Source organism: Corvus hawaiiensis, chromosome 25 (genome assembly GCF_020740725.1).
Source record: "Corvus hawaiiensis isolate bCorHaw1 chromosome 25, bCorHaw1.pri.cur, whole genome shotgun sequence".
NCBI classification, from domain to species: Eukaryota; Metazoa; Chordata; class Aves; order Passeriformes; family Corvidae; genus Corvus; species Corvus hawaiiensis.
The window spans coordinates 574,289-590,212 of NC_063237.1; the positions used below are offsets into that span (position 1 = coordinate 574,289).

The window sequence follows — 15,924 nt, forward strand, 5'->3', positions numbered from 1 at the left end:
TAAAAAGTTTAGAAAAAGGGGTTTCTTTTGAACCATCCCCATGGGGAAAATGGGGATTTAACTCTGATGGGTGGTTGGGAACAACCCAGTGAGGGGGACCCAGGAAAAGATGGCAAATGCCCCCAAATCTCCTAGCAGGTCACTGACACTCCGTGCATGGTAAAATCACTGTGGGCACAAATGGATGCAATTCCATTCAAATTCCTTAGGGAATATACCTATTCTTACTCCCAGGAAAAGTCTGGGGGTGGCAGAGCTGTGTCCGACCCTCTCCAGCTCCTCTAATGTCCTCAAGCTAAACCCTGAACTGAATTGGATTTTTCTTTTTCTCTTTTTCTTTTTCTCTTTTTCTTTTTCTCTTTTTCTTTTTTTCTTTTTTCTTTTTTCTCAGCTGTAACTGCAACATCTTTGCCCTGAAGGTTCATCATCAGCCTCAGTGCTAATGAAAAAATGTGGTAATGTTTGTCTCCTTCCTGGGGGTGGTGGGAGGCACAATCTAATTAAAGGTTTGCCAGCAGTTCGAGTGCTGCAGATGGATGGTTGTTTGGGAAGTGCAAAGTATTATTACTATTATTACGATGAATGCTAACACCAGCTTTCATAAACAGGCAACAGGAGGTAAAGCAGGTGGTAAAAGCAGAGGCAGGGCTTGTTCTGCTGCTACACCTTCATTTCAGCCTCACGCAGAAGTGGCTGTGAGGGCTGGCAACGGGAGATCCTATCCCTGCCCCAGGAATGAGTGGCTTGTGGACGGGCTGTGCTGGCTCCTGATGAAGGGTTTGTCTTTCCAGCTGCAGGAAGTGCAGCTGCCAGGACCTTTGGCTGCTCTGGGGGTGTTGTCTGGGCTCCTTTGTAAGAAAAGGGGAGGATCAGCAGCTCCTTCCGGCCGAGGATGAGCAGGACGCCTGAGTGACAAAATCGAACATCAGGCTACAATTACACAAGGACAAAACATCCCTGAGACACCACCCAGGGCATCCTGGTCTTTTTAAAATCAGTGTGGATGTGGATACAAACACAGCCCCAGCCCACTCCAGCTGCATGGCCAATGGGTCCAGTGCAGAGACACTTGAACTCAATTTATAGAATCATGGAATAGTTTAGGTTGGAAAAAACCTTCAAGATCATCAAGTCCAAACATTATATGCTGAAAAAACATGATCCAGAGCATCTGTTTGATGTTAATGTTGTGTTAAAAGCAAGTCTTCATCTAGACCTGTCCTAAAATATCCATCACGCAAGAAATAAACGTGAGGATGGCTTATGTTTGCACCTCCGTATAATAAACCATCTCTGTACCACTGGTCCAGACACCTTCATACCTTTTTTTGGTACCTAAACTATTTACAAACTGGTTTTAGTTAAAATAAAAATGATTAATTCTCACGCAGAAATGAACCCCAACTGTATTTCCTTCCTTAATCACAGGCTGGATCTCTCCTCCTTTGCTGACCTTCATACCTTGGAAAAGAACGTGCTCCAGAGCTGGAAAACAAATTAGTGAGTGCTCTGCTGACAGGCCTAGAATGTTTGTAGGAGCAGGGAGTTAATGAGGCAAACAGAAACTATTCCAGACTCTGGGTGCTGTGGAGGGAAAAGGTGTTTTGTGGCCATACAGTGACAGGGGCCAAAGAAAGGAGGGGGGAAAGGAGACAGCAACTTGATTAAGAGCTGTGAAGAGTTAAATAAACACTATCCCACTTCCAAAAGCAAGGAGTGCTTTTAAAAACCAAAGTCAGCTCTCATTTGTGTGCCCTGGAGTGGAAAAAACCTCCGGCTTTTGGGGGTGGGAAGGAGGAAGATGACTGCATCCAGCTTGGATCCGTTCCTGGTCCAGCTGCAGCTGCTGCCCTCCCCTGGCTGTTCAGTGAAAATAGGGATGCTTGGGCTGTTTCCTAAAAGCAAATAATTCAGAGAAGACCAGAAATAATTCAGACCATCACAAAAGGCCTTTTTGCTCTTCAATGAGCCCATCCCTGTCCTGCAGCATTCCCGTTAGCTCGGTTTGTGCCCTTCCTCCCGGGGGGCTCTCTGCCATTAGCATGTGGCATCTGCAGGATGGGCCGTGTCTCCCCACAGCAGCCAGAGGAATTCGTGGTGTTCGGAAAAACTGTTCTGCCTCGGCAGATAAAAAAATATCTACAAAATACTCCTCATGTTCAGTGGTTACGACTCATGAGACCTAATCATGAGTTTATGGGATGGATGTACGGAGATGCAGCTCTGCTGCTTCATTCTCATCACGCCCAGTCTGTTTGCACCTCCCAGTATCCAGCCCTGCAAAATAAACTGGCTTAGCAGGGGATGTACAGGAAAGCTGGCATCAAGGGGAGCTAGTTAGTCTTCGTTAATGGGCAGTACAATCCAGGCTGTAGTCTCTGCAGTCCGTGACAGGCTCTTTGCACAAAGGAAAAGGGGTTAAAAGACAAACTTTGATTTCCCTTGGACCTGCCAGGAGCTGCTTTTCTGTGCAGTCATGAACATGAGCACAAAAATCTCCTGCCATCCATCCCCCACTACACAGAAGGGAGAAGATCTCAGTGCAGAGCGTCCTTCCAGCCCTGGGGTTTGAGACATGTACAATTGCAATTTACTTCGTGCTGGTGGTTATTTTATTTATTTATATATATATATATAATACAATTTTTTTTTTTAATCCCCTTACTCACAACTAGCATATTTTCCTCCTGTCTAGGAGGTGACATTTTCAGTCACTTTTTGCAAGAAATTAGCTAGCAAAGGCAGCCTAAAAACAAACCATGTGCTTGTTTCATCTTGCTTTCCAAGCTGAGGGGGTTTATTTTCAATGGAAAACTGGGACATTTCATGAATCCCTGCTGCTTAGCTATGTATCTTACAGTCCTGCAGGCTTTGCAGGCCTGAGGGATGGATTTTTCTAAGCTATTATTACACACTCTATAATTTATCAGTCTTAAATTTAAGGATATCAGCTCAGCAAAGATTTCTATTTCACATTTATTCACTCTCTTAGTCTTTAAGTGAACATGAAAATGATTAACAAAACCCCTCTTTAGTTCAAAACTTCAGTAATAATATTGTATTGTGTGCAACCAAGCCCTGGTACTGCAAAAATTGCCATAATCTCACATTCAACACTCTCTTACTCCTTCTCCTTGGGGTGATGCCTTGCTGCAGAGATGCATGACCTCAGCCTGGAGATTTCCCTGACTTCAGTCACAGCAGGTCAAAGCCTCGAGGCTCTTGGAAAAGTCAGCTGGCCAAAGGATGCCCTCCATCCCTATGGGAACACACAGGGGAGCCCATAGGATGAAGCAATCCTGTCATGTTGAATTTCCATGCTTTCTTTTGCTGCTAAAAATCACTTCAAGCTGTGCCTGTGTCCGAGCCAGAGATACTCAGGTATGGATGGAGGGCAGCCACCCCTGCGTGCTCAGCCTTCCTCCCAGCAGCACCGTGGGGCACTTCTCACTCTTCCAAAACATAAATATTTCATTAGATTTCTTTCTTCTGGAAAAAGGACTGTTCATGTGTTTGGAGCAGGAGTTTGCACCCTCTTCACTCTTCATCAGAGCCATTCAAGAAGGCAGCTTGGGAGCTGCTGTCACAGTTCTGCTGCCGGACCCCCAGGCTGATGTAGGGCTCTCCACTGCCTCTTCTGAACCTATGGAGACAGCTGTAACACAGGAGCAATAAATCATTATTAGAAAAATCCCCAACCTAATGCCACTCACCAGAGCCCTCATTCTAGAGGTCCTAAAATGCTGTTGATGGGGAATTGAGTGGTTTTTGTTCTGCATAAAATCTATTTGATGGCATGGACTGAACTCTCCATTCTGTAGCTCACACAGCATCCCTTAGAGCATCCCTAAAAGTGGGATAATCCTCCCACCCCCTTGGAAAAGCCAAACTGGGGGCTGGTGATGTTTTAGGTTTTGTACCTCTAATAATTCAGTGACCCTCAACTGCTTTGAAGTCCTTGTGAGGCAGGGGACAAAGTGTCAGGGGGTCCTGGTAACGCTTTGATGTCTCTATCAAATTGAGGTTTGACTTCAGCACTCAGTGCAGAGGAAAACAAGCAGTGTGACTTCCAGGAGCACCTCTAGGGACTCACTTGTTTGACTTCTCCCCATTTAATGCCCGTGTCTCTCACTGACACTGTTTTGCATTCTGTGCACTCAACAAATACTGGGCCCTGAAACCTGCAGTAGTCTGGGACTGCTTATTCGGCTGTGACTTTGCACTGCAGGAACGGCTGGGCTACATCTGTGTCTCACTGCAGACACCCCGCCCTGCCTGCCCACCCCAGCCCTGCCCCAGTTCCTGTCCCAGCCCCCGTCCCAGCCGTACCAGTAAGTGAGGGTGTAGTTTACAGCCAGGATGGCCACAGCAGCTGCCCAGTGCCAGAAGAAGCACATTGTGAGGAACATGATATTGCTGTGGTCGTTCTCATCCCACATTGGACCTCCCCATGGCTGGAACAGCACAACACCGATCTGGGTGGAACAAGAAGTTTATTATGTTGGGAAAAAAATTATAGAATCCCAGAATGGTTTAAACCACCTGTGCCAGAGAGTCACCACCCTCACGTGAATTACCTTTATTCATGTTGTAACCAAGGAACTTGAGCCCTGACCAGGACAGAGGTTTTTGCTGAGAGAGTGAAGTCCATCCTTGCAATGAGAGGTCACACAAAGCCAATCTGTGCCCAAGATACCTCTTTTTCTGTTCAATATCCAGATACAATTGTCCCTCAGCATTCCAAACTCCAAGCATTCTTTAAGAACTCCAGATTTAGTATTTTACAAGCTCAGCCCAGTTTTTAACCTCTGAATAAAGGCTGGTTTGAGCTAGTGCAGCCTTGAAAAAGAGAAGGGAAAGAGGTTTGGGTTTGGGGTGGGTTTTTTTGTTTGGTTTTTTGTTTGTTTTTGGTTGGTTGGTTGGTTTTTGTTTCTTTTTTTGTTAGTTTGGGATTTTCTTTGACAGCTTAGTTTTAAGAGCAATTATCTCCAACTGATTTCTTTGCTTCTCCAACTCCTACCAAAGCAAGCAGCTGGCTGTATTTTAACTCAGCTGTTTTATTGCTGGTGAGGTTTGTGTCTTTCCACTAAACCAGAGGGAGGGCTGCAGGGTGCATTAGACACATTAAGCAATTAGTACTTGGTCGTTAGATACTGCAAAATGTTGCTCACTTGCTTTCACTCTTCCCCCTGGAGGAGCAATAAGCCAAGACAAACAGCTCTTGCAGCAGGAGCAGCCATCAGAGATGACCTGTGATAAGTAAATTTTCATTCTGGGTTATGAGCTATTTATGAAGTGAGCCTGGAAAAATAATCCTTGGGAGATGTGTGATTGATACGTGATGTACGACTCCTTCTCCTCTTTTCCCTTTGCTTTGTTGCTCTGGGAAGGCAGAACTGACCTGCCAGAACCACGTTCCCTGGACGATGGTGATGCTGGCTCGGAACATCTCCAGGACAATGTTGTCACGCAGGAAAACCTCCAGCAGGGTGCTGCCAGCCCCGGCAAAGATGGTGATGAGCAGCAGGGAGTGGATGTGCTGGTCCAACATGGGGCGGTGAAGGACGTGGTAATAGAAGAGACAACCTGCCAAAGCACAAGCCCTGCTCAGAGCAGCATTCACAACAACAGCCATGGCCACTGAGCCGAGCAAATCACCTGTCTGGATGGCAAACTGAGACAGGCCACCACAAAAAGAAGGGACTCCACATAGAAACATCCCCTAGGCCTCCTGGCATCCCAACATCCTGGAAGGATGAGATGCCCAACCTTGGGGCAGGAGGATCTGAGCAATACAGGGACCAAGGACAGGGTAGTTTTCTTCCCATGTCTGTGCCATCACCTCTTCAGACAACCCCTCCCTTCTAGCCAGGCTTCTGCCATGTCCTTCTTTCTTATTGCTGAACTTCACCATTTTTTGGGAGCTGTAAATGATAGATTTCCTTACATGCCAAACTGTGCATGTGGAGCTGCCCCTGCTGCTGCTGCCTCAAAAACTGCTGTGATCGGGAAAGGGAAAGTAACAGGAGCTGTGCCTTCATTAAGGAGGTTTCCATATAAACATGACCTTCTTTTCCCATGGCAGGGGGTTGGAACTAGATGATCTTTAAGCTTCCTTCCAAGCCATGTCTTTCTATGAGTCTATGATCCAAGAGGGGTCTGGAATCCCGGCTGGCAACTTGCAAGGCAGCCTGAGGACAGAATGATATTCATGATGTGCTGAAGCCAGAATAAATCACTTCAAATTGCCACGTGCCACACAAGCAGATGAGGCTGATGCTGCCTGCAGTGCAATTAATGGCTCTCGGGGGGAACGTGGGGCAGGAGAACAGCCTGTGGATGGCAGAGGAATGCAGAGTCCACCGGCTGTTTGTCATAACAAGGAACCTCATTCTGCTGCTTTGCCCCAGAGATCCCAAACCTGAATCTATCCGTGGCTGTATTTCCCATCTCATTCCATCCCAGCCTGCCATAATACATCCCCTACAATGTGTCTTATCTCCAGAGGCATCTGGAGCAATATCTCAGGCAAATTTTAGTCCTTCTCTGACTTGGTCCCCAATATCCCTCCCCAAATTAAGCCCCACCTTCTACCAACCTTCAACGAACACGGCCACGGCCAACATGAGGCGATCCAGACCCCGCGGCACCGCCTGGGACATGTAGGTGAGGACATCCACCACCCCGGAGAGGCCGTAGAAGAGGTACATGGTGGTGTGCTGCCAGTTCATCAGCTTCACCCAGTTGTGCCTCTCCCCGCTGTACAGGTACAAGTGGGGCCCATCTGGGACAAACTGCTCCGCCAGCATCCCTGCAGGACACCCAAGAGCATGGAGTTTCTGGGAGTTTATTTGCAGTGGTTGAGACCACTCCTTGCTGCTGGGGGTTCTGAAGCAGGAGCTGGTGAGTTTGCATTTGGGAGAAAAGACTGGATGGAAAAATCAGGCCTGTGTTTAATGGCAGCTCAGCTTTGGGAAGGGGCATGGGACTTGCTTTTCCACATCAAACTATACCAGGGATCAAGGCAAGATGGACATCAAGGATGCATCCAGGCTGCCCAGACGAGTGCTGTACTTGGAAGTGTTCAAAAACATGTAGATGTGGTGTCAGGTTCATGGTTTAGTGGGGGACCTGGCAGTGGTTAATGGTTGGACTTAATGATCTCAGAGGTCTTTTCCAGCCTTAAAGATTCTCTGACCTTCCACATCTAGACCAGTTTCTCTGGAGTCAGGGCTCCTGTACAGTCATCACTGCGGGCTAGGTGAATACTGGCATAGCAAGTGAAATATAACCCTTACCTACTAGAGAAAAGAAGATTTTGATTCCTCCTTCAATGGCATCCACACGCTGGAAACAAGAAGTCCGGTAGGATTTCTTATTTACTTTCTGGCTGAGATACTGCAGTGGGTATTTCACAGACCACCAGAGCCCAAAGAGCAGGAAGAAGCTGCCTGGAAGTGCGTGACCCTTAAAATTCGCCATCCTGTCAACCTTCTCTGACTACAAGGCAAAGAAAAGCAATGTCATTATTCAATTTACACAAGTTATTTAGCATAACACTGGAAAAAAAATAGGATTTCCCTTTCAGGGAGAACTGGAGAAGGCTTGACCAAGCACATGGGAATAGGAAGGAGCATTGGGAACACCTGGGACCTCTCTGAGGTCCTTGCCCCAAGATTAGGAAATGTCAAAAAAAGCTACAGTTGTTTCAAAAAGGCCCCAAATCTGCTGCAATTTCTGACACATCCCAGCCTGAACCTTTAATTCCAAGGATCCCTCCCAGCAGTAGGTTCTGCTTTTCTTGCTTTTCTGCAAGTATGAGCATAAGGACCTGCAGCAGACCAGGGCAGGGTGGGCTTTTGGGGACCAGGTAGGAGAGATAATACACAGGGAAAACAGGAATGTCTAGGGGTAAACACCAGTGTGTTTCTTTAGCTCCTTGAACAGCCACGGAAGTGGTGTGCAAAGTCCAAAATTTTTTAAAATCTCTGGAATTATTTCAGGCCATGGAAGAGGTAAAAAATACCCTGCATCTATTCCACAAAGCAAAGCATTTTGTTAAAAATATACCTTCAAAAATACCCCAAAAGCTGCCAGAAACAAAACATTGTGGGTTTGGGCAAACAAACCAACTTGTTCTCTGCATCCTGATCTGCTCACACGCCTTCTTCCCTCTCCTGAGCATCCCTAAACCAGGATTTGCAGCAAGCTGCTGGAGCCTCTGTGCTGGAGTGCACACACGCACGGTTTGCAGGATGCTGGGGGACCCATTTCCTGGGAGAATTACAGCAATTAGACCCAGCCAGCTCCTGTGTGCTGTTTGCTTAATTAGGTTGAGAACTGATCAGCTCTTTCATGTGAGCTCAACCATATGTTTGAGGGCTGCCTTGATGTGAAGTGGTGGCAGGCCGGGCAATTAGGAATGTTTTAATTGATAACAAAGGCTGTGCTGCTGGTGCCCAGGACTTCCTTCTCTGTTTAGTAACTTCCCTGTGCCAATCCACACTTAATGCTGGGCAGAAACCATCTCCCTTGTGGAGTGGATGCTCTCCCTCCACGTAGCAGGAGTTGCATGGTTTGGAGCTGGATCTGACCTCCCCATCCCAGGTGCCCTGGTTATCCTGAAACCACCTTCCCCGGCAGCATTTTGGGCTTCAGTCCCCACTTGCTGAAAATATAAACCAAAAATGTTCTTATTCTGTTGTTGCACAAGGGATGATTTGCATGTGGGGTTAAACATGAGTTGTTGCTGTCAGCCTTGGAGAGAGGGAGTTGCTTCTTTGGCTTTATTAATATCTGATTTCAGGTTGGTTTGTCCAGGGACACCTTGTTTCATCCCTTGAAGTCCACGGCTTGTGCAGATACCATCTCCCAGAGGAATCTGTCCCCGAGCAGGAAAATCCACTGGGTTAGAACTAATCTCCTAAATCCCTGCAACCAACCTGCCTGATCTGAGCTGGTTTAACCAAACAGCTAATCCAGCAGCTCGAGCTAAGCAAACATTGGCTCCATGTGCAAACATCACCCCGGTACCTGCAGCCACACGTGGCAGCGCATGGGGCCGATGTCCCTGCAGTGCCACCAGGCTGGTCTCCATTCCTGCCTTCACCAAGCATCTCTGAGCTGTCCCAGTGGGCTCATGAAGATGAGTTTAGGGGGGGTTTAATCCAAGAGTGGAAAAGCTGTGCATGGCAAGGGTATGGTAGGGGCTGGCAGCTTTGCAGGTCACTATTAGCACTGCAAGGTTCTGCCTTATTTCATGACTTAAAAGGAAAGATTTATTGACAGTGGGTGCATTGGGTAATTAAACAGAAAATCAAAGCAAGATGCTGTTTACCAGCAGGGCTGGCACAGTCCAGTGGGTTAATACAATCATCTCTGTAGTCCTTTGAAAGGGGCAATTGGGGAATGGGAGCATCCACCTGTTTCCCTGTGATTCAGGGAGCAGCATTCCCAAGCCATGGAGAGGGCTGAAAAATCTATATTTTCTGGGTGAGTAGAGAATCTCATCATAGACATGAAATGGGGATAATGGCTTTAAATGGAAAGAGGGGAAATTTGGATTAGGTACAAGGAAGAATGGGATAACATCAGGGTAATAACTGGAAGCAGAACCAAACCCATCCAAGAATACCACAACAAGAAGGATTGCAGCCATATCATGCCATATTGATGCTATAATTATAACACAACCACAGCAATATACAGTCAAATATGTAACTGATGGCTGGTATCAAGTGGGGCCTGCTGGTTTCCCACCTGAGATCGATGCAGTCACACTGGGATGACCTGAAGATTATATTGATCAATCACAATAGAAAGATCAGCTAAATGGGGTATGCACAGCCACTTTACAGTGCTTATGCGATCTGGGCTGAGCTCAGGGGGTGATGGGGACTCTTTTGGGGTTCCTGGTCTCCATTCCTGCCTGACAGCAAGGAGCATATGGCACGTGACTGTCGCTGTTGTACCAAGACGGCGCAAAGAACGACACGGATTCAGGGTCGGGTTCGAAGTCCAGAGAATGGCTCTATTTAATGATATAATTCAGTTTTTATAGCTTTATTCACAAGGGTGGCATAACACCATTGGGTGCTTGACCCTCCACCTCCCAGAGGGATTGGCTGAACAGCATATCACCCATTTTCAAAATATTTTTCCCAGTGTGGAAACAAAGTCACAAACAGCTTGTGCACCTGTGAGATAGTTTACAAAACACAGACCGCTTTCCCAGCTGGTTAGAGTGAGAAAGGAAACTTTCACAGGCGGCTGTAAAAATAGGAAAATTTCTCTGCCACCTTCTCTTAGCATCTACACGTGACCAGCAAAACTATTTCTCCTGCTTCTCTTCCTCCTCTGAAAGCATGCAATGGGTAAGCACAGGGGGAAAAACCAACCACAGTTATGTTTGTGCCCTGGGGCATACAGCTCTTGTTTATCCCTGTAGCTCCAAAGGAAGTGAGACATGCTCACAGCCAGCAGGGAAAAGAACAAGCTGAACGTCCAGTGGGTGCTGGTGTTGGTGGCCACAGCCACCATCCCAGGACATCCCTGCTGAGCCTGACTGTGTCCCTTCCCCCACCACCCAGCCTGCACGTTTGGCAACACCTCCGTGTCTCTGCTGGCTTGTCATTAGTGCTCTTTGCTCCCTGTTTATTATGGTGCTCTACGCTGTGTCTGCTTAATGATTTACTGTTTCATCTGCTCTTATCACCTCCCAGAGGAGCTGGTTTTTCTTGGTTTATAGCTAATGCACCCAACCACCTGGGGAGGCATCTGGAGGATGGTAAGGAGCCCAATTAGGCTTTCACCTCCTCCTCTCACACTACCCTGGCAGCCACAAATTCTATTTTCAGCTAAAACCTGGGACATTTTACTATTCCAAATGTCTCATTTGCTTTCCTGAGATTTTTTTGTTTCGTTTTTTTTTTTCAAGTCCACTGAGAATGTATCAGTCAGGGCATCACTTCAGTTTTCCCCAGCTTGGAAATTATAGTCTAAAGTTCACCAGTGGGAAGAGGTCACAGCCATCACCCCTACAATTAACTTTGCCCTTCAGCCTCTGTGAATCAGGCAGTTCAGACACACCAGAGCTGGTTTGCTCACCGTGGGACCTGTGCTTGACTCTCAGAGCATCTGTGGGTGACAGGGATGGTCCCCAGGGAATGGCTGACTCAGGGAAGAGGAGAAATGTCTTGGCTTGCAAAAAAACCACCCAGGCTAAGCTCAGGCTGAGCTGAGGAATGCCACTGAGATGTGTATCTGGAAATGAAGCTATTTCCAGCCTTCCAGAGGGGCTCTCATGTTGAATCTGCAACTGCAGGAGCACATCAAACCCAGACCTACAGACCAGCAGCAGCTGAGGTGCTGTGCTCAAAAAACCATCCTCAGTCAGCCCCTTCCCCATCCTGCATGTCCTCTGTGCATATCCCTGAATACAACACAATCACACAGCCCAGAGCCGGCACCTGATGGGGATGGCAGTGGTCTAGACACAGGGGTGAGATATCTCTGCCTCTGAGCACAGAGAGATGGTGGGAGACACCCAAAAGGTATCAGGAGAGGCATCACTGACAGTGATGAGCTCTCCTGTAGCCTGCACTGCCTCACTCATTACCAGCATTGTCTTATTTGCCTGCAGAGGCACTTCTGATCACAGCAGCACTTCCATTAGCTCCCGCAGGAGCTGGATCCCTAATGCATTAATGTCAGGCTAAAACCCCACTCTGAACCCTTTCATCCCATTATTGTCAGGTTCTCTTTTCCCTCTGTCTCTGGCTGCACCAGGGAGTGTTAACAGTGACACTGAGCAATCATCTTCCTCATACTGGTGAGCTCAGCTGTGTCTGCAAAAGCAGGAAAGCAACTTTTCTGCCTCTAAAGGATCCTCAAGGGGTTTGGACTTAGGTTAAAAAATTATCATCATCATTGGAAACTAGGCTCAGTTGCCAGGAAGTATCTGAAGGACCATCAGGTACTGCAGAAGCTTGTACAGCAGCTACAGACAGAACACAAACCGAGATAATCCATCCTCCTGGAACGGGAAAGTTCAACTTGGAAGTTCAAACAGGGATGAAAGCTTTAAATTCAGGATACTGGACTAGAGGTCTATTTAATAGACACAATGGATCCACCTGGAAAGAGACACTGAGGGAGAGAGAGATGTAAAAGCTAGTGATGGAATTATACAGCTCTCTGCATCCTCTTCCTTGTGCTGCCTCCTTTTGCCTCCTGTTTTATTAGCCCCTGGTTTGAATCCTCCGTCCCTGTCCTTGCTCTGAGCCCTGCCATCAGGGAAGCAGCGAGAAACTACATCCCAGCAAAGAGAGCTGAGAAATAAAATAAATTAGCCAAAGCCTAATTACAGGGGCTCAGAACGGGCACTAGACCAGGTTGCTCCAAGCCCCATCCAACCTGGCCTTGAACTCTTCCAGGGGTGGGAAAGCCACAACTTTGCTGGATTCCACAACTTCCCTGGGCATTTTCCAAAAAGGAGAAGAATGTTTGTCCTCAAATCGTCCCAATAGCCCCAGAATGTGATACAGGTTAAGTACTGTGTGTCTTCAACACCCCTCAAGGAAAACTATCCAAGACAAAGAATTAAAACCAATTTCATTGCAATATATACCCAAAAAAACACATAACCCTCAGCCTGCTGAGTATCACAGCTTGTTCCTGGGTACCACAGAGCTGTGGTCCCCAACATCCCCCTCCTGGAGCACCTGGAGCCTTGGCCATCGCACCCTGCACTGCCAAGGTGAGGGGTCAGTAGTTTTTAATGACAAGCTGGTAGGAAGAATGGAAGAAAGAAGGAAAAAAACCTTGCCCTGCAGCAAAGGTGGCAGCAAGGGATGTGGCACGAGATGAGCTTTAAGGTCCCTTCCAACCCAAACCATTCTGGGATTCTATGATTCCAGTCTCTGCAGCTTTAGGCACTAGAAGTGACTTTTCCAGGCATTTCTGTGGGTAGAGGAAGGTGGGGAGGGAGCTTTTGGTTCAGTGCACGCAGCAGTAATTTCGGTTTAGCTGTGAGGTAGAGGGTTTGCATTTAATTTGGCTGGGAGTGGAGCAGGGAGCCAGCAGGGGCTCTTGCAGAGTGGCCAGGGGGTTTTGGGGCCCTGCTGCTGCCAGGCTGCCCTGCTCTCACCTCTGCCTGCTTTTGGGCCCCACATATCTTGTTTATTTTTCAACTTCCTCCTTGGAAAAAGTTGCTGTGGGTTTGCTGGGCTGTCCCATCGCCTCCCAGCCCGGCAGGGACAGCAGCCAACCCCCCCTGAGCCCCTCCAGGGGGACCCCAGAGCAGGGGGACACCCCGGTGGGCTGAGGACACTTAAATCTCTCCCAGATTTGCTTTCCTAAGGGGAGCTTCCCTCCCTATGGAGTTTGGATGCCAAATTGAGGGGTCCCTAAAGGGCAGGCAGGGGGTTCCTTCCCATCCCATGGTGTAGGGTGGCCTCCTCCCTCCCCTTCCCAGCAGAACCCCCTTCCCTTGCCAGCCCTGGCAGCAGAGCCTTACCTGTGCTGGTGATCCCGGTGCTGCACCTGCTCCCAGGTGATCTGTGCTCCTCCCCTGCCTGTGGCACCTGCCTCCCCAGCCTCCTCCCTGCCTCCCGAACCGCAGCTGGGAGGGAAAGGTGACCCCAGACACAGAAATCCCCACTCCTGGGCACACCAGGTGCTTTAATTTGCACTTTTCTCCCACAACAGTCATCCATGATTTGCTGAATTCTGGCTGTCTCAAGGCTTTTCCCCCCCTAAATCTTCATTTTCTCGGATTTTGTGCAATGATTAAATTTCCTTCTATCAGAGTTCCCCATTACCCTCCTCATGCAGGGTGGGACACAAGGGAGCTGTGGGATACAGGGGAGCTGTGTGGGGCATTACCCCCGCACCCCTCATCCCAGAAACACTGCATTAATTATTAACTGGATTAATTCCTCCAAAGCACTTCATTTTCCATGCTTCCCAGGTTTGATGGATGCCCCTCCTAGCATCCTCACTCATAACCCATATTTCAACTCCAAATGCAATTTTCTGGCCAGGCCTCCTATAAAACTGAGTTTATCCTTAATAATACTTTCCACTTTCATCTCCAGTCCTGCAAGTGCTTCACAAATGTTAAATAATTAACCCTCATGACACCCTCGGGAGGGAGGGAAGCGTTATTATGGCTATTTGTAAAGGAAGCTCTGACAGGGCCTTCTGTGCTCCAGCCCTGGGTTTTACTCACTTTTAGGGAGCAGTGCAGCTACTTACAGCACTGAGAGCAACTACACCTGCCACAGGGAATTTGTAGTAAGAAAGCCAGATTTTAACGTTTTAAATATATCCACCCTGATTTATAAATGACTTGAGGGTTAGAAGAGCTGTCTGGCAATCCCCTGTCTTTTTCTTTTATTATTATATTACCATTTTGATTTATTGACATAAAGTCTATTCCCTCTCCTGGTCCCACAATGTTGTTTAAACAGATGGGTTCCTAAATAATAAATATTTATCAATTAATCCATCCTTTCTCACCTCCCAGAGAGGTAAGTGCTGCTGGAAGGGAGGAAGCATCTCACAGTCATCCTCTCCTTTATCAGTGGTGGGGCTGGATGCCTAAATCCTCCGGGTTTTTCAGGTGGGATGATTCATATTTTCCAGAGGCAAAAGCCAAGCTGCAGGTATTTCTTGTCTCTTCATTAAATTGTTTCACAAATGTCCCAAGAGCCTGATGACATTTTGTGTCCCACAAGCCCTGGAATAAATCACCCTGCTCCAGGCACATAGAAGGATTTACCCCCAGAAAACTACCCCCAAAACTGAGGCCGAGGAATAAATGGAAGCAAAACAACTGGTGAGATGGAGGGCCTGGGAAAAATGAAGAATTATTTAAGCTGGGGAGTTGCTACAAGCTCATGAAGAAAACCCCAAGGGATGTCCAAAAATGCAAATGAGACCCCAAAAAATGCCACGGAAAAGTCTTGGTCATGGGTCATGAAGTTGCTGTATCTGTTACATAAGAAAGGCTGAGTTTAGCTAAAACCCAAACCTTCAGTTAAACCTGACTCTGAACTGGGAACTCGTTCCCACCCAAAGCTCTGCTGAGTCATGTTGGTGTTTCTTGGCTACCAGGAAATTTGCACCTTCAAATATTTGCAGAACAAAATCACGGGGTGTGTAAGGGGGGTGGATCTAACTCTAAGGAAACAAATAACTTCTCTGGGTGTATTTATTGTAGTAAAGACCATCCCTGAGCCGGGGCTATGCAGAACCCTAGCAGAATGTCTCATTTCCACGTGGTCCTGAACAATCATTTCCTCATAGGACACACCAAAACCTGACATCATCTCCAACTTATAACTTCCCGGAGCTCAGCCACCCTTAAAACCCTCACAGTTCCTTAGACAGCCTTGAAACAATATGTAAAGGCTGTAAATTCATCAAAGCTGTGTCCAGTTCAGGCTCTCACCATCCACAGGCACTGGGCTGCCACTGGAGGTGGGAATTCTGCTCAACACAGCACATCCAGCCTAAAAAACCAGTCCTGATCAGCAACTTTTCTAAATCTTACTGCCTCCCCATGAAATCAGTCCTGAAAAAAAATTTCAGAATTCCTATTCTAGGAATTTTTGAGGCCTCAAGAAAGCTCTTTTTTGTCCTGCCCATCTCTAATTTTCCACCTCCTGATGTCTATTTTCTCCCTGCTTATCTCACGCAGAGCTGCAGCTCCTAAACATATCCACAGGAGATCTGGCAGCACATAACACCCTGGCAGTCTGTTCACATCAACATGCAAAGCTGGGAATGACCAAGAAAACAGGAGTTTGCTGCTCTGGGAGTCATCTCAGAATGCTCTGTAGTTAGACAATACCTGCAGTCTCCAGGGATGCATTTGGGCTGCAGGCTAGAGCGTGCCGTGGGAGTGAAGCTCAGAGAGAG

General features: G+C 47.5%; 1 protein-coding gene across 1 annotated transcript; it reads right to left on the bottom strand.

Annotated features, from left to right (window-relative positions):
- Positions 1-2,662: 2,662 nt before the first annotated feature.
- Positions 2,663-13,557, bottom strand: LOC125338395 (transmembrane protein 45B-like). Its single transcript, XM_048329085.1, has 6 exons — positions 13,517-13,557; positions 7,299-7,500; positions 6,599-6,811; positions 5,402-5,586; positions 4,330-4,475; positions 2,663-3,655 (listed from the first exon to the last, which is right to left on the bottom strand). The coding sequence occupies exons 2-6, from the start codon at positions 7,480-7,482 to the stop codon at positions 3,538-3,540; spliced, it is 846 nt and encodes a 281-aa protein (XP_048185042.1). The 5' UTR covers positions 7,483-7,500; positions 13,517-13,557; the 3' UTR covers positions 2,663-3,537.
- Between the last annotated feature and the right edge of the window lie 2,367 nt (positions 13,558-15,924).